The sequence below is a fragment of the Saccopteryx bilineata genome, chromosome 4, assembly GCF_036850765.1.
Source record: "Saccopteryx bilineata isolate mSacBil1 chromosome 4, mSacBil1_pri_phased_curated, whole genome shotgun sequence".
Taxonomy (NCBI): domain Eukaryota; kingdom Metazoa; phylum Chordata; class Mammalia; order Chiroptera; family Emballonuridae; genus Saccopteryx; species Saccopteryx bilineata.
The window spans coordinates 165,189,315-165,207,791 of record NC_089493.1 but is presented as its reverse complement, the minus strand read 5'-3'; the positions used below and the strand labels follow the sequence as shown (position 1 = coordinate 165,207,791).

General features: G+C 49.0%; 1 protein-coding gene across 2 annotated transcripts in view; it reads right to left on the bottom strand.

Annotated features, from left to right (window-relative positions):
- PSD2 (pleckstrin and Sec7 domain containing 2) overlaps positions 1-18,477 on the bottom strand; it is a 47,687-nt gene that overhangs the window by 14,113 nt on the left and 15,097 nt on the right. For both annotated transcript variants that reach the window (XM_066272673.1, XM_066272674.1), the window contains 5 exons: positions 15,818-16,270; positions 15,206-15,400; positions 11,840-11,920; positions 8,123-8,235; positions 7,344-7,402 (listed from right to left, as the gene is read on the bottom strand). In XM_066272673.1, the coding sequence (XP_066128770.1) occupies positions 7,344-7,402; positions 8,123-8,235; positions 11,840-11,920; positions 15,206-15,400; positions 15,818-16,270 (901 nt within the window). The remainder of the gene's footprint in view (positions 1-7,343; positions 7,403-8,122; positions 8,236-11,839; positions 11,921-15,205; positions 15,401-15,817; positions 16,271-18,477) is intronic.

Below are 18,477 nucleotides of genomic sequence, written 5' to 3'. Positions count from 1 at the left end.
ATCAAAAACCTCACAAAGAAAAGCCAGATGGCTTCACCAGAGAATTTTACCAAACATTTAGATAAAAATTAATACCAATACATCTCAAACTCTTTCAAAAAAAATTGAAGAGAAAGGAACACTTCCTAACTCTTCTATAAAGTCAGCATTACCCTGATACTAAAACTCGACAATGACATCACAAGAAAAGAAAACTACAGAGCAGTATCTCTTATGAATATAAATGAAAAAAATCCTCAACAAAATACTAGCAAACAGAATCCAGCAGCATATTAAAAGGATTATACACCATGACTAAGAGAAATATAACCCAGGAACATAGGTGTGGTTCAATGTACAAAAATCTATTAATGTAATACACCGAAATAATAGAATGGGCAGAAGACACATGATCATCTCAATTGATGCAGAAAAAGCATTTACTGTATCTCCTCATGTATAAGACGCTCCCATGTATAAGACACACCTTAATTTTGAGGCCCAAAATTTGAAAAAAAATGTATTACATAAAATTATTGAACTCAAGTTTTATTCATCATAAAATTCCTGTGCAAAAAAGCAGGAAATGCAAGTAAAAAAAAATCTACAACCATTGTATAAGACGCACCCAGTTTTTAGACCCCAAATTTTTCCAAAAATGGTGCGTCTTATACATGGGGAAATATGGTAACAAAATCCAACACCCTTTTATGATAAAAACGTTCAAGAAACCAGAACTAGAAGGGAACTTTCTCAGCATGATAAAGGGCATGTAAAAAAAACCCACAACTAACCTCATACGCACTGGTAGAAGACTGAGAGCTTTCCCCCTGAGATCAGGAATGAGGTAGAAGACTGACTTTCCCATTTCTATTCAACACTGTACTAAAAGTTCTAGCCAGAGCAATTAGGAACAAACCAATCAATAAGTAAATCTCTATCCACAGATGATGTGACCTTAGCTATAGAAAATTCTAAAGAAGCTACAGAAAACTATTAGAGCTAATAAATTCAGCAAAGATGCAGGATACAAGATCAATGCACAAAAATTAACTATATTTCTATATGTTTGTGATGAACAATCATCAAGTGAAAGAAAACAATTCCACTTACAATAGCTTCAAAAAGAATAAACTACTTAGGAATAAATTTAACCAAGGAGGTGAAAGACTTGTACACTGAAAACTATAAATGATTGCTGAAAAAAATTAAAGATCTAAATAAATAGAAAGACATCTTCTGATCATAGATTGGAAGACTTCATATAGTTAAGATAGTAAAACTTGCCAATCTGACCTATAGATTTAATGTAATCTCTAGCAAAATTGGCCTTTTTTTTTTACCAAAATATAAAAGCTTATTCACAAATTCATATAAAATTGCAAGGGATCCCAAAATAATCTTGGAAAAGAAGAACTAAGATGGGAGACTCATGCTTCCTAAATTTTTTTATTCATTTTTAGAGAGAGAGAGAGAAAGGAAGAGAAAGAGAGAGAGAAGGGGGTTGGAGCAGGAAGCATCAACTTCCATATGTGCCTTGACCAGGTAAGCGCAGGATTTTTTTTTTTTTTCAGAGAAGAGAGAGAGTCAGATAGGGACAGACAGACAGGAACAGACAGGACAGGAAAGAGATAAGAAGCATCAATCATCAGTTTTTCGTTGCAACACCTTAGTTGTTTATTGATTGCTTTCTCATATGTGCCTTGACCATGGGCCTTCAGCAGACCGAGTAACCCCTTGCGCAAGCCAGCAAACTTGAGTCCGAGCTGGTGAGCCTTTGCTCAAACCAGATGAGCCCACGCTCAAGTTGGCAACCTTGGGGTCTCGAACCTGGGTCCTCTGCATCCCAGTCTGACGCTCTATCCACTGTGCCACCACCTGGTCAGGCAAGCCCAAAATTTTAAACCGGATACCTCAGCATTCTAGATCGACACTTTATTCACAGCGCCACCACAGGTCAGGCGTCACACTTACTGATTTTAAAACTTACTACAAAGCTAGAGTAATCAAAACAGTAGGGCAATGGCATAACAAAGACATATAGATCAATAGCATAAAGAGTCCATAAACAAACACACTCATCTATGGTAAAGTGATTTTTGACAAGTGTGCCAAGACCATCCAATTAGGAAAGAATATTCTCTTCAAAATATGGTGCTGGGACAACTGGACATCCACAAGCAAAAGAATAAAGTTAGACACTTCACACTATAGACAAAAATGAACTCAAAATGAATCAAATATCTAAACATAAACACTAAACCTATAAAACTTTTAGAAGAAGACATAGGTGTATGTCTTCATGACCTTGGATTTGGCAATAGTTTCTTAAATATGACACCAAAAGCAGGCAACAGAAAAAAAATAGATAAATTGGACTTCATAAAAACTTAAAAGTTTCTGTGCATCAAAAGATACTATCAAGAGAGTAAAAATACAACCCACAGAATGGGAAAGAAAACTGCAAACCATAAATCTGATAAGGGTCTAATATCCAGAATATATAAAGAATTCTTACAACTCAACAACAAAAATACCAACAACAAATTCTTACAACTCAACAACAAAAAGACAAACAACCCAATTTAAAATGAGCAAGACTTGGATAGCCATTTGTCAAAGAATATATATAAATTGTTCATAAACATCACTAACCATTAGGGAACTGCAGATCAAAACCACAAGGAGAGACTTACTCCACACCCATTAGAATGGTTACTATCAAAATACAGAAAGTAACAAGTTGGTGAGGATTGGAACCTTTATGCATTGCTGGTGGGAATGTAAAAGAGTGCAGTCTCTGGAAAACAGAATGGCTGTTTCTCAGAAAGTTAAAAATATCATTACCATACAATCCAGCAATACCATTTTTACCATACAATCCAGCAATACCATTTCTTGATATATATACACACAAAAGTTGAAAGCAAGGTCTTAAAAAACTATTTGCACATGAACGTTCATACCAGCCTTACCCACCGCAGCCAAAAGGTAGAAGCATCAAGTACTCATCAGCAGATGAACATATAAACAAAGTGTGCTATTTACATGCAACAGAGTATTATTCAGCCTTAAAAAGGAAGGAAATTCTGACACATGCTACAACATGAATAAACCTTGAGGACATTAGGCTAAGTGACATAGCCAGTCACAAAAACACAAACTCCATATGATTTCACTTATAAGAGGTATGTAGAATAGTCGAATTCACAGACAGAAAATCGAATGGTAGTTGCCAGGGGTTGGGGGGGAGGTGACAGTGAGGAGTTTTTTTAATGTGTATAGAATTTCAGTTTGGGTAAATAGAAACATTCTGGTGATTGTTTGCACAACAATCAAAATAACTTTAACACTACAGAACTATACACTTAAAATGGTTAAAATGGTAAATTTTATGTTGTATTTTTACAATTTTTAAAATAAGTTTTTAATAATAAAAAAATAGGCAAAGACTTTGAACAGACATTATTCCAAAGAATATATACAAATTGCCAACCAGCACATTTAAAAAAATGGTCAGCCCTGGCCAAGTAGCTCAGTTGGTTAGAGTGTTGCCTGATATACCAAGGCTGCACCAAGGTTGCAGGTTTGATCCCCCGTCAGGACAAATACAGGAGTCAACCTATAAATGCATGAATAGTTGGAACAACAAATTGCTGTTTCTGTCTCTCTTGCTTTCCTCTCTCTCTCTCTCTCTCTTTCAAATCAATAATTTTTTAAAAAATTTAATGCTTAACATCAGCATTATTAGTCATTAGGAAAATGCAAATCAAAATCAAAACCTACCTGCTAGGACAGCAATAATTTTTTAAAGTGTTTACAGGCAGGGGGGAGAATAAATGTTGGTGAGGATATGGAGAAATTGAAACATTCATACATTACTGGTGGGAATGTAAAACAGTTTTGCCACTATGGAAAACAGTTTCGCCATTCTTCAATAAGTTAAACATAGAATTATCCTCTGACCCAGCTAGTGTACTCCTAGGAATTGAAAACAAGTGTTCAAATAAAACTTGTACATAAGTGAAAGGTGGACACAACCCAAATACTGTATCCAGCAACAGATGAATGGATAAACACAATGTGGCACATCCTTGTAATGGAATATTATTCAGCCATAAGAAGGAATGAACTGCCAATACATGCTGTAACAAAATTTATAGGACATATATAAATATCCATAACATAAAATTTACCATTTTAAGTGTATAGTTTAGTCATATTAAAGCTAGTCATGCCTGACCAAGCGGTGGCGGTGGCGCAGTGGATAGAACATCAGACTGGGATGCAGAGGACCCAGGTTCGAGACCCCGAAGTCGCCAGCTTGAGCGCAGGCTCATCTGGTTTAAGCAAGGCTCACCAGCTTGAGCCCAAGGTCGCTGGCTCGAGCAAGGGGTCACTCGGTATGCTGGAGCCCCCTAGTCAAGGCACATATGAGAAAGCAATCAATAAACAACTAAGGTGCCGCAACAAAGAATTGATACTTCTCATCTTTCTCCCTTCTTGTCTGTCCCTATCTGTCCCTCTCTCTGACTCTCTCTGTCACTTTCAAAAAAAATTTTTTTTAAGCTATTCACAATGTTGTACAAATAACCTCTAGAACTTTTTCATATAACCTTGAAAACATGCTAACTAAAAGAAGGCAGACACGAAAGGTTGCATATTATATGATTCCATTTACAGAAGACCCCCAGATAGGCAAATTCATAGAGACAGCAGCTACGGGGTTGCCACGGGCTGGAGGGAGGAGAGAATGGGGAGTGACTGCTAATGGCACAGGGTTTCCTTTGAGGGTGATGCAAAAGTTCTAGAACTGGAGAGTAGTATGGTGGCACACCATGTGACTGTGCTTAATTCCACTGCGCTGTTTACTTTAAAATGGTTCAAATGGTAAATTTTATGGTATGTACATTTTACTACAATAAAAAAAACCACCAAGAAGATACAAGATTTTTACAACACAATTAAAAGACCTATCGGCACATATAGGACATTACAACCACCAACTGCAGAATACATTTTCTTCTCAAGTTCACATGGAACGTCTACTAAAACTGATCTCTCTCTGGACAGACAAGCAAGACTCAATAAATCGCAAAGAGAAATCATTCCAGGTAAGTTATCTGATTCAAAATATAATAACAACAACTAGGCAAAAAGATATACCCAAAAAAAGAAAAGAAAAAAAAAGGCAAGTACCTGGATCATTCCAAAGCCAAAGGGAGGGGGATGAGTTGGATCCTCCAAGTTCCCAGCTCCTCTCTCCCCCCACCCATCCCAGCCTGCCCTTGACCCTCAGACCCTCCCACAGCCTCTCTCTCCCAGTAGAAAGAAGTTATGGCCCGCCTGGCCACAGACCCATGCCAAGGCCTGAGTTGTTCGAGGAGCAGCAGTGAGGCAAGGAAAGGGGGGAAAGCATGCAGCAGAGAACACCGCTTCCACGGGGGTCCTCTGGAGAGCTCACAGTAACTGCAACAACCAGACCTTGGGCTAAAGGCTTTACTAGCACTGTCTCCTTAAGCCTCAGAAGGACTTTACAATGGGAGAAATGGGCTTAGAGAGTTCAATAACTTGTTCCAGGCCACACAGCTATTGTGTGGAGAAACCGGCAACCATTGCTCCTGATCATTGAACAATCCTGCCTCGAGAGAAAGGCGGGATTCTCCAAGTCTCCTGGCAACTGACATGAGCAGTCCTGCCCCACCCACCTCTGACTTGTGAAGCTGTTGATGTTTCTGTTTGGCTACGGGCATCAGTGTGGCGCCATGGGCAGCTAAGCCCACCAAGCTCAGGGCTATCACTGACCCAGGGGTTCACTGAATAGTGGCTGCTGCCCTCCTCAACAGCTCTTGGCCATGGAAAAGGGCATCCAGGGCTTGGCACAGCAGTGACTGGGTCCTGAGGTTGCTCTCAGACCCAGCCAAGGGCAGTTAGGGTGCGTTTAATGATCCTTTTAAAGTGCACTAGCAACACTGGCTCCCCATAAACAAACAGTGAGCTGGTCTTGAGGGAACATGAGCTGGTTAATAGGCGTTAGCTCTGGTGGCATTCCCATGGAATGCACACCTCTTCCCTCCTGTCCACACTCAGGCCAGGGGCCCAGGTGGACATAACCAAAGTTGCCACATGACTACACTTCCTCCCAAGGTCACTGAGGCTCTCAGCCTCCCCAGGCCAGGTGCCCCAGCATGCCCCTGCCCACAACAGCGGCCATAAGACTGGCCTTTGCATTCTTGACCCTGCAGGCATCTGCAGACTAGACCTTTGGGTTCTCCATCATTTAAACGTTAATAGTAATAATGAATATTATTGTTATTCTTATATAATAATATTATTCATAATTAAATCCTTACTAGGTGCCAGACCTTGACACTTTGTGAGGTGTGCATTACCACTCAGCCCTCCAGGATGATGGGGAAAATCATTACTCCCACCTCGCAGATGCAGAGCCTGAGACCAGAGAGGGCCAGTGTCCTGTCCAGGGTCACAGAGCTACCACGTGGAGGCATGAATAGGATCTGAAGTCGGGTCTGTCCCAGTTCTTTCTCCCGCCCTATGTGCCCCAGACTTCCTGGGTTAACTTCAGAACCAGACATGCTGGCCTGTTGTCCCCATGAGTCACTAAACTATCCCCAACCCAACAGGGGGCTCTGACCACCCCAGCATGAGAAATGATGGGACAGTGATTGGCGGGGCCAGACACAGTGATGGAGGACATGGAAGAGGAACATGGCGATGAGGGTTTAGGCTCACAGGGCATGCACACCAGTGGCTACACTTACCACCTGAGGGAGGGCAAGAGAGCCCAAAGAGGGGTTCCCCGGAGCAGACGGAGAAAAAAGGAGTTATTGAGTCAGAGCAGCATCAAGGCAGCCCAGGGCCCAGACCAGATACAGCCTCACAGCCCTCCCGGGCACCCACCTGTCTCTTCACTGTCTGTCTGGTGGGGGGCCAGAGTGACAAGAATGCCTCTTAAAGGAAACTGCCATTTGACTGGTGGGGCTGCCAGGGGTGTGGCACTTTAGTGGGGCCACATTCGGGGTGGCAGGACAAGGGGTGGGAAGAGCACATGATCTTTTAGCAATGTCTGGTCTGGACAGAGTGAGCGTCACATGTCATATTTAGCACATCCCAAATTCCTATGTGCTTCAGCTGCTCTCACTGCCCTGCCTGGGCGGGACTGAGGCACATCTCAGGTGGATAAACTAGGGCAGGGCCCAGTTTAGTGCCCCGTTCTCAGGTCTCTAAAAGAGACATGGCCACTAAGCAGGAGGTCTCAGGAAGGGGCTGGAGAAAGGGCTGGCCCTGGACAACCTGGAGGAGTCAGGGAGAGGACACGCCCCCTCCCATCCTCCTCAGCTCACATGTCCGTGCAGGTCCGTGTTGAGCAGCATCAGGGCACAGGTGAGCGTGTGGATCCCATCTAAATCAGAGATGGCGGCAGCCTCAGTGTGAGGACCCACTCATTCCCACCCCTCGCCACCTCCCTTCGCTCCTGACAGAGCCAGCCCGAAGGTCCAGAGACTGGAAGAGACCACCCACCGTCCAGATGCATCCCAGAGCCCCTGGCCTGTGTGATGCTCCCTGCCCCACCCACTGCGGCACTGGAGTCACTCGCCTGCCTAAACTCAGGGCCAACCCCTCCCTCAGGGGAGACCTGACCACCCTGGGCCCGCTCCAGCCCACAGTCCTTCCTCCTGTGGCCAAACTCGCCTTGTACCTCAGACTCAGGAATGGCTCTGATTCCCGGGCCGTGCCCCTACCATGGCCAGTGTCTCCTAATAACTGGCCCAGTCCCCAAGTTTCTGGAACTCTGGTCCATCCTTAGGGCAGGTCCTGCCCCTAAGAGTGCTCTAACACAGACCCCCACATCAGGACTCCCACTGCACTGAGAATCAGCATTGCAGAAGGGGACCAGGGAGAATGAAGAACTGACTCTCTAGGAGGAAGGGTTTTCAGGCCAGGGAATGACAGTGGACAAGGCATGTGGAGGTCCCTTGCCCAGCAGGCAGTGCCTGTTCCATGTGCCATAGTTTATTCACTCAATGTTTACGGAGCAGGACAGAGTGGCAGCTGGACCAGGGGCAGGAGGAATCCAGGGCCTGGCTGGGAGGAGCAGGAAGAGTGGGGCAGGTGGCCATACCTTCCGAGGTGCTATCATCAGGGTTGCACTGGCAGTACCGATGAGAGAAGTGAGTGAGGACCCGCTCTCGCTCCTGCGTCTCCCCCATAAGCGGGAAGGCCTTCAGGAAGGTTCTGGAAGGCAATTCAAGGATGCTGAGGGCCCATGAATCAGTATGGGTCCTCATCCAGAGTAGAAACCCCTGCCACACACACACACACACACACCTGCCTGAGGGGGGTCAATGCTCTGGTTCCCCAGCACCCAGCCCAGGTAAGTACCTGGCCCCCAGGACAGTTTCTGGACTTTCAGTCCTCATCACCCTCCATGGCCCTTTCAGAAGTAGGCAGGGGACAGGTTGCGATGAACAAAGACAGAGGAAAACCTCAGTGCTGGCATTAGCTCTTCTTTGGGATAAATGCCCACTCCCTGCTCCCTCCTCTGTGCCTGGGCCCAGACACATGCCCCTCAGACTGTTCTGCTTCACTCAGACCCACTCCTCACTCTGTGAGATAGCAACAGAACCTCAGGCCCAACCCTGGCCTCCCTTCCTCTTCCCACACCCCAAGTCTGAGCTGTCAACAAGTTGTCCTTCACCCCAATCTCAATCTTTTCTCCTCCTCCTCTTCTGGCCTCATCATGTGCCCAGAACACCTGCAACCGCCTCCAGACAGGTGTACCCTGGCAACGCCCCAACATCCTCCCTGCAGACACGGGGTGGTCTTTCTAAACACACATGCAGTCAAGACTCTCCCCACTTAAAACTTGTCACTGGCTCCCCAGAGCCCTCAGAATAACGTCCAAGTTCCTCAGGGCCTGACCTTCCTGACTACCCCACCTCCCTCCTGTGCTTCCAGCTTGCATCCCCTGCTGCCTCCCCACACCGTATTTACACCTGAACAGGAGAGGCACTTTGACCGCCAGATGCCTCTGAGCAGGCTAGGCCCCGCCCGCAAGGCCTTCCCTCCTCTGACGGGCAGCTCTGAATCCCACCCAAGGCCCAGTTCAAAGGCCACCAGCTCTCAGCGGCCCTGGCAGCTGATCCCCAAACCAGAGGGGCTGGAAGGTGGGGCCAAGTCCCTTACCTGGAGGAAACCACAAGCTAAGACAGTTTGGGTCTCTGTTTGTCCTGGGTTCAGGAAGCTAATTTGTTCCCAGCTTTGCAGTGGTTCATTTGGTTTCTGTAATGCCCACTTCGCTTTATCTTCTCTCCTAAGTCACCCTGGGGCCTGTGAGCCCCAACTTGGCCAGCCCTTACCGTCTGAAGCTTCCCAAGGCATTGAAAACGGCTGACCACAGTTCAATCCCAGTCACCTGCTATACAAAAACCCTCTACCTGCCATCCTCTCCCTGTCTCTCCTGCTCCAGTTCTCTTCCCCGCAGGTGGCCTTCAGCTCTGTCTGTCTTCTCCCTCTTCAGGACTTTCTGAAACCCATCCCCTATCCCAGCCTTAGCCTGTCCTACTGATGAGCCATCCATCTCAGCTCCTACTCCTCAGCTCAAACACCCCTTCCCAGGGGGTTTCTACCAAGCCCTAACCCAGCACAACTGCCACTGAACTCAGGCTTTCTCTTCTCCCACTGGCCCTATTCAGAAATCTGATGCTTCTGGATCAAAAGCTGCCAGCCTGCTGCTATCAGCCCTGCCTCCCGAATCCCACTTTATACTCAGCACCTGCTGTGGCTCCCCAGTACCCCTGCAGTATAGCCTCAATCTATTGGGCTGATATGCAAGGTCCTGCAGCTTAGCACCCAGCCTCTGATCACAAGCGGATCCAGTGAACACCTTCCCTAACCAATCCTCCTCATTCCAGTGCAAACCAGCCTCAGCCCTTGCAGCAGCCCACCACATCCACTGAGAACGACAGGAAAAGCCACACAGAATACGGCTCTTGTAAGCTATCAGAAAACTGCTAACTGACGGAGACCGAAAGGGGCCAGATTCTGGAGAGGAAAGGTGGACTGGTTGGCACTGCTTGCTCCCTGGGCACTGACGATTATGGGCACAGGCAGGCGCCAGAACATTTGATGGCTTCACAGGGCTGAAGAGACAAACCCAGAGACTTGAGGGGCTATAAGCACACAGCCAGTTTTCCTTTGAGAGATTTGCCGAATTCTGAAGATGTGCAGGGAAGGACATAAAAAACTAAGCAGAAAACCTCTGAGAAGCAGACGAATTTGGGGTTTTTTACAGTCTTGCTGCATTGAAAAGACAAAATTAGGATTCATGACCCATCAAATGGAGAAGCTCCCGTGAGCACACCACACTCCCTATGGAAGGTCCAACGGGCCTTCGCCCTGGGATGGGGTGAACCCAAAGTCTCTTCAGCCCTGGCTGGGTTAGGACTGTGCCTCCTGCCTCCTTCTAAGTGCCTAGCGAAGGGCAGGACACACCCTCTCTAAACATACATAGAATGATCTAGAGCCACTATAACTCCATACAAAATGTACAGCATCTAATTAAAACATTAGTAAGTGTACAGAGAGACTTTTTGATGGATCAAAAGGAGAAAAATAGACAATAGAAACAGATACAGATGATACAGATATCAAGATGAGCAGACAAGGACTTTGAAACAACTGTGACTAATATGTCAGGGAAAGAGAGGAGGAAATGGAGAAAAAAAGTGAAAAGACAGGGACTTCCCCAGAGAATTAGAATCTGTAAGAAAAAATTTTTAATAAAAATTCTAGAATTGAAAAATATAATTAAAGTAAAAACTCCATATATGGGTTTAAAACCCTATTAAACACAGAAAAAAGAGTAGGTGAATTATAAGCAAGGCAACAGAAAACAGCTCAACTTAGCAGAGAAAAAAAAGAGGTCCTGACCAGTTGACTCAGTTGTAGAGCAGTGGCCCAGTGTGTGGCTGTCTTGGGTTTGATTCCCGGTCAGGGCACACAGGAGAAGCACCCATCTGCTTCTTCACCCCTCCCCTTGTCACTTTTCTCTCTCTCTTTCTCTTTCTCTCTCTCTCTCTCTCTTCCCCCCCTGCAGCCATGGCTCGATTGGAGCAAGTTGGCCCCAGGCACTGAGGATGGCTCCATAGGCTCTACCTCAGGCACTAAGAAGAGCTTGGTTACTAAGCAATGGAGCAACATCCCAGATGGACAGATCATTATTCCCTAGTGGGCTTGCCAGGTGGATCCTGGTTGGGCCACATGCAGGAGTCTATCTCTGCCTCCCCTTCTCTCACTGAATAAAAAGAAAAAAAATGAATGAAAAAATACATTTTTTTAAAAGTATAAGAGACATGTGGGACATGAGGAGAAGGTCTAATATTCAAGGGCCACCCAGCCCTTAGCTCAAAGACTGCTGTCCCCCTCTGAGGGATCTGGCCTGGCATCACCTGTTGGCTCTGCCACCAGGCCTGTTAGACACTGGGCTGCATCCTCCCACGCTGGGCCCTCCTGAGGGCTATACCTTGGGTCCAAGCACCAGTGGGGCCTGAGAGCTAATCTCCCTCAATAGCTGTGGGGAGCGAGAAGGTAGGTGTATTGCCTTCTTTCCTCTCCTAAAGAGTCACCACACAATCCCACCTTCTTCATGGCCTCAGCACCCACCACACAGCAGCACTCACCGAGAGGCTGCTGCTCTGATGGCCCCTTCCCAACCTCCCCAGAGGGGTCAAGAGACTGGCCCAACGTTGCTGAGCAAGTTTATGATAGAGCCGGCATGAGTCTCTAGACGTGTGGCCTGTGCCACCTATGAACACTGCCCTGTCCCAGCCCCACTGACCTGAGCGCTCTGTCCAGAGTCAGGCCCGAGAAGTCAAAGAAGCTGAGGTACTCCCCGGCCACCAGCCTGCTGAACTCGTTGCTGCCGGGAGAGCATGAGGTATCTATGAGAAGCAGGGTCCAGCAAACAATGGGAGTATGTGGCAGTGGTACCCTGGGACCCTGACCCACCCACCCAGACTTCCTGCCCATAGGCTGCCTTTCCTGCTGGCCAGTCGGGCTCTGACAGTTCAACCTTGGGCGGGGCGGTCAGGAAGGCTTCCTAGAGGAGGTGATATCTGGAGCAGCACCTACAGGAAGTAAGAGCCAGCTAGGTGAAGGGTGTGGGGGGTGGGATGATGCAGAGCATCCCCAATGGAGGAAACTGCACAACATGTCCAGGGAGCTACCAGCAAGGCCATGTGGCCAGAGCCAGAGAGCAAGAACAGCAGCAGCCAGAGGAGGCGGGAACAGTGCCTGAGGGCCCAGGGAGGGTCCAGACTTGATTCTTAAGTTGGACATGGGGAAACAGCTAAGTGAAATGGTCAGATATTTGGAACACAGTATTTGGAACACAGCTGCTGAGTGGGGACCCACCGCTGGGCTGCAGTCACACCCAGGAGAAGGGGAGGAAGGGGTTCTGGAGGCAGAATCCCCAGGATACGAGGATGAAACAGGTGTAGGATATGCAGAGGCAGATTTAACAGCCAGCACACTGGCACGCACCCTGGGCCCAGACTTCTGAAGGGCCCCACAAAACCCCAATTTTACACTTTTTTCTAGTTTGGTTTCATATGTGCAGTTTTAACATTAATAGTACATATTTTTTTTATTTATTGAAAAATATGGTTAACATGTATTTTTATTTTCCCTGTCTCTATTTTTAAGGGGCCCAATACTTCCTTCTGCGCCGGGGCCTCAACCGACCTTAATTCACCTCTGAGGATATGACAGAGTAGGTGGCCACCGGGGGAGATACCCGGAGCTCAGGGTAAAGGTGGGGAGTTGTCAGCCCATAGCTTCAAACGGCTCTGTTTCTTCAACAAATACATGGCGTTAAAAAAAAAGGAAGGGGGCCCTGGCTGGTTGGCTCAGCGGTAGAGCACCGGCCTGGAGTGCAGGAGTCCCGGGTTCGATTCCTGGCCAGGGCACACAGGAGAGGCACCCATCTGCTTCTCCACCCCTCCCCCTCTCCTCCCTCTCTGTCTCTCTCTTCCCCTCCCGCAGCCAAGGCTCCATTGGAGCAAAAGTTGGCCCTGGCGCTGGGGATGGCTCTGTGGCCTCTGCCTCAGGCACTGGAATGGCTCTGGATGCAACAGAGCGACTCCCCAGAGGGGCAGAGCATCGCCCCCTGGTGGGCATGCCAGGTGGATCCCGGTCAGGCGCATGTGGGAGTCTGTCTGACTGCCTCCCCGTTTCCAGCTTCGGAAAAATGAAAAAAAAAAAAAAAAAGGAAGGGGATTGTTCTACTGCTGTTGACTAAAAGAGTCTTAAGCGACATATTGACCAAATGTAAAGTGTGGACCTTGTTTGCGTTCCGAGCTGAACAAAACGTTTTTGAGACAATCAGAGAAAATTAAGCATAGATTGAATGTTAGCGATAATTAAGGAATTTTTGTTAATTTTCTTAGAAATTGTAATGGAATTATTATAATTGTGTAAAAAAAATCCTTATCAGTTAGAGACACATACCAAAGTATTTCTGGAAAAAAATGATCGAGTGCCTAAAATAAGCTTTAAACTATTCCAGCAAATGGCAGAGGTACCGTGGGAGGAACAGAGGAAACAAGAACAAGAAGAAGGTTGATAACTCTGAAGCTGAGTAAGAGGCACATGGAGGCTTAATACAGTTTCTCTACTTTTCTGTATGTTTGAAACTTTCATAATAAAAAGCTTAATTAGACAAAAAGAAAGGGCAGCTGGAGTGTCACCAGACTCAAGACATAGGCTGCTTCTGAAGGGAGAGGGTGGGGAAGAATGGGGGCTGGGGCTTCCCCCTGGGGCTGAATGGGGAAGGGAGGGGACAGAGGCCACCCAAGGCACAAGCTGAGAATCCTGGCTATCAAGAGGCAGGCCAGGAAAACCAGTTGAGGAAGGATCTTTGTTTTCAGTTGGGAAAGATAAGCACAATTACGCACTTTTGGGAAAATTCCTAATTGAGGGGGGGGGTGAAAAGATGAGGGAAAATGGGCATCGATCATAATGAAGGCTCTAAAAGGTGTCACTGGGTTGGGGGGGTCACAGCCCAGCAGGCCGGGGGCTAGTAGCTGTGGTTCTGAGCTGAGGCGGGGAGGACAGGACAGGAGCCACATGGTTCCTGTGGAAGGTGGAGGACGCTGGGTGGAAGGAAGCAGAGAGGGATCCAGGAGCAGCGCCCACCTCAGCGCCTCCCTGTGGCCTGAGCCCCAGTTAGCCCACGCTAGGGGTATAGGATCTGCACTGTTCCCGTTAGCCTTGGGAGCCAGACCTGCTTCTGCATACCTCAAAGCCTTAAGGTGGGTGCTGGGAGGCACTCTGGAGGAAGGGTAACAGCAGGCAAACATGCTGATCGTCAGACATGCTCAGGATGTGCCAGTGATGTCCTCAGTCTCACAGTCCCTGCCTGTCCTCCACCCCTTCAGGACTCCCACCTGCCTAATTCCTTCTGCCCCTTTAGCCAATTCCAATAGACCAATGGTCCCCAACCTTTTTTGGGCCATGGACCGGTTTAATGTCAGAAAATATTTTCACGAACCAGCCTTTAGGATGGGACGGATAAATGTATCATGTGACCGAGACAAGCGTCAAGAGTGAGTCTTAGATGGATGTAACAGAGGGAATCTGGTCATTTTTAAAAAATAAAACATCGTTCAGACTTAAATATAAATAAAATGAAAATAATGTAAGTTATGTATTCTTTCTCTGCGGACCGGTACCAAATGGCCCACGACTGGTACCAGTCCACAGCCCGGGGGTTGGGGACCACTGCAATAGACAGTAGGTAGGCCTTCATGGGGACGGGCAACCCCTCCCCTAGCTCCTGGGCCCCAGCAATCCCAGGCCAGGCCCAGTTCTCCTCTCCCTGCCCCCATCAGCTGGGCTACTAGCCCTCACCTGACTGCTCTGTCCTCACTACCATCCACCGAGGCCTCATAACCGCACACACCATCCCACTTCCCTCGCCCCGAGGGGCCACCCTGCCACCGCCTCCCCTCCCTAAGAGTGTGGGCCCTCACCCAGGCAGCCCAGATAGGAAATGGATTTAGGGCAAGTCTGCTAGGCCAAGGAATGAGGACAGTGGCAGGAGGAGGAGCTCTTAGGGACTGTTGGGAGCCCCCCAAGCACCCCTTTAAGGCTCGGGGAGACACTGGGTTTGATTGGGGTGGGGCTGGGGGGAGACAAAACTCACTTCTTGCCCAGCTGCCGGGCGACGTCACAGCGCTGGAAGCCCTCAAGGTGGTAGAGGCGGCGGGCCAGTCGGCGCGCAGCTTCACTGACTCCCTGGCACCCGTTGGCCAGCGGGTCAGTGCTGCCAGGCTCCAGCCCCTCCGAGCTGCTCAGCTCTGAGTCCGAGTCAGACAGGCCATCCTTTAGGCTGGGGTCACTGCAGACGGAAGGTGGGGTGAAGAGGAGGGGCTCAGAGGCCCTGGTCAGAGCCCTCACAAGGGGCTGAAAGGTCTCCCCAGGCCTTGGAAAACCCACATGGGGCCAGAGCAAGGAAAGAGGCTCCACTGCACCAGGAGGGGACCAAGTCAGACTTCTGGAAGAGCCCCTCAGGTGAAATCATTAGGTGCTCCACAAACCCACAGCATCGCTCCCTGGCCCACGGGCTGGACAGGCCTGTGGGCACAATGGGCCCTCAGGACTGGGGTGAGAAGTCCAGGTGCAGGAGAAGGACATGATGACCTTGGAGAGGACTGTTTACCAGGCACTGGGTTACCCTCACTTGCTTTGCTTCCTCTGGGTCTGTTTCCCCATCTGCTCAATGTTCTCCCAGCTCCCGGCCAGGGCCCTGCCTCACCTGGCCGAGTTCAGCAACTTGTCCATGTCCTCCTCCTCTTCCTCCTCCTCATCCCCACTTGGACCCCGGGGTCCATCTTCATGGAAGCCATTGGGCACGGCCGTGAGAGACAGACAGCTCAGGACGTTCTCTGAGCGGCTGCTGGAGATGGAACACCGCAGGGGGCTGCCCAGCTCCCCACTGCCGCCAGCTGCTCCCACATCCCCCTCGGGTCCCATGTCCCCAAGACCCAAGGTAGTCCCTGGCTCGGGGCTGTCCCGGGCCCGCTGCTGGATGAGGGGGGTGAGGGGGGCCTCAAAGCTGACGCAGCTGTCACTCTCGTCCGTGAGGCTCAACACGTCTAGGGAGTCGAGGCTGCTGTACTGGGTGCCCCGCAGCAGCTCGGACTCCACAATCTTCTCAAACGTGGCACTGAAGCCGTCCCGGACATCTGGCTCTCCAGGGCCTCCCAGCCTGCAAGATGCAAGGACCAGTCAGAATCCTGCCAGGGTGCCCCCCATTCCAGGTGCTGGGACTACACCAATCTGTGCTTGGGAGCTCTCTGGGGGGCAGGGAGTGGGCATGGATTGTGTCCTGTTTATTTTTTCAGCCAATACTGCCACATGCTGGCTGGTTACTGGAGTATGGCAGTGAAAAGGATGGGTACGGCCCGCCCCCCAGCGCCCAACCCGTGCCTAGCCCATAACAGGCATCTCTGAATGAATGTGAGTCCTCTTCCGCCAGCCTGGCTCACGGGGCTGCTCCCTCTATCACAACTAGAGTCACAATGGGTCAGAATTTTGCTGTCCTTACAGCCTGGGGAGGATCTTAGCTTGGCTGACCACATTTCAACTTGCAGGCTTTGTCTTAATGCCACCTGCTCAGAGAGACCGAGGGAGGCAGACCCACATTGCCCCCCACACTGGCCCCCCTCTCATTATTCTCCATCCTCAAGGCAGCTCTTCATGTCCTCCCAGCCCCATCTGGTTACTTCCCCATTTACCACTGGTGACCCAGCCCTAGCCAACTCCCCACACATAAGGCCAGAAGCACCCAGATCACAGGAGGTACTTAGTAAACCTCACTGCATATGCACTGGGTGAGTGAACAGAGGCTGATAGCCCCGCAGTCCACCACCCTACCTACGCCCTGCAGGGCCCTGAGCTACCCCACAGGGAGCCTTCATGCTGGCCGTTCCCTCGGTCTACGTCTACGGTGCTCTTCCCTCCGGCCAACACCTCCTTCCTCATTTCTCTCCCCATGAGGTCTGCCCTGACCGCCCCATTTATAACTGAGACCTTTCCCAAACACCCCAGCCCCCTTTTCCTACTTCATTTTTTCCAAAGCACTTACCCCTTTGTAATACAGTTTAATACAATAACTTATTATTTTGTGATTTATTATCTGTCTCTCCACTAAATCATAAGCTCCATGAGAGCAGGAATTTTTGTATATTCTGCTCACAGGTGTATCCCCAGCACCTAAAACAGAGCACAGATGAATGGAGGCATCCTAGAGAGATGCTCAGGTGAGCAGGGAGGTCAGAGAAGGGAGAGGAGAGAGACTGAAGGACAGCAAGATCCAGAGAGAGAAACAAGAAAAAGACAAAAATATAGCAACGGAAGAAAGAGCGAAAGAGAGAGACAAAAAGATACAGAGAGCATAAGAAACAGAGATGAGGACACAGAGCTTAGGATATACAGAATATCAGCTGAAGGAAGACGAAGATAGACAGAAACATAGACATAGCAAGAAGAGACACAAAGAAAGAAGCAGGCCAAGCTGGGCTCATTTCTGATAGATCACGGTCCCTCATTTTGCAAAGAAGCACACCCCTCACCCCCCGAGGATCTGGCTAGGCCCAGCTTCTGCCCCAGCCCCTGCTGTAGCAGAAAGGAGGACTGGGAAGTGCCCCTTCCCCTCAAGCACCTCCTTGGACCCCCCCCATGTCTAAGATCTGGTCCCAGTGTGTTTCCTGGAGAAACTTACTGACCTGAGTGGGGCGGGGACAACTGTGTTTCACCCCAGTCTCAGAAGCAGCTGAAACTGCAGTCTCATTAGACCTTTGAGGGGCCAGAGGAGAAAGTGGGGAACTGGGCAGAATTCTAAAAGGTGGCCGGATGCCTGGCAGGGCACTTGGGTGGAGTGGCTTCTCCTGACCTCCAGTAGGAGAGGAGGGAAGAAAAAGGTCACAGAACAAACATCTACGTCTGCCCAGCAAAGGCACCCTGCCAGGCCTGTGTGGGGTCCTGGAAACCTCTAAGCAACAACACAGACCCTGCCCTGTTGGCCTCTCACCTACTGTCAGAGCCATGAATGGTCCTCTACCTACTATCTCCCACCTTCTCATGTGCTTGAACAGTACTGAAGAGTGGTCCTAGCAGGGGCTTGAAGACCATCAACCCAACCTCCGAACTTCCATGTGCCCTCCCCCGCAGTCATCCTAAATAAATATGCCACCTAAATGCAAACAGAGTGCTCCCAGAAGCCCCGGCCCCCTACCGCAGCCCCCTGCCATCCAGCTGATGCCCTAGGCCTGCATGAAAATGCTTTTATGGCCACGGCATACTCAGTACACACAGGCACCTGACTCCGGGCACCACGCTCCAATCCTTGGAGTTCTAGGCACACTCACCCCTACACACCCATGTGCAGGCCCAAATGTGCACACACTCGCACAG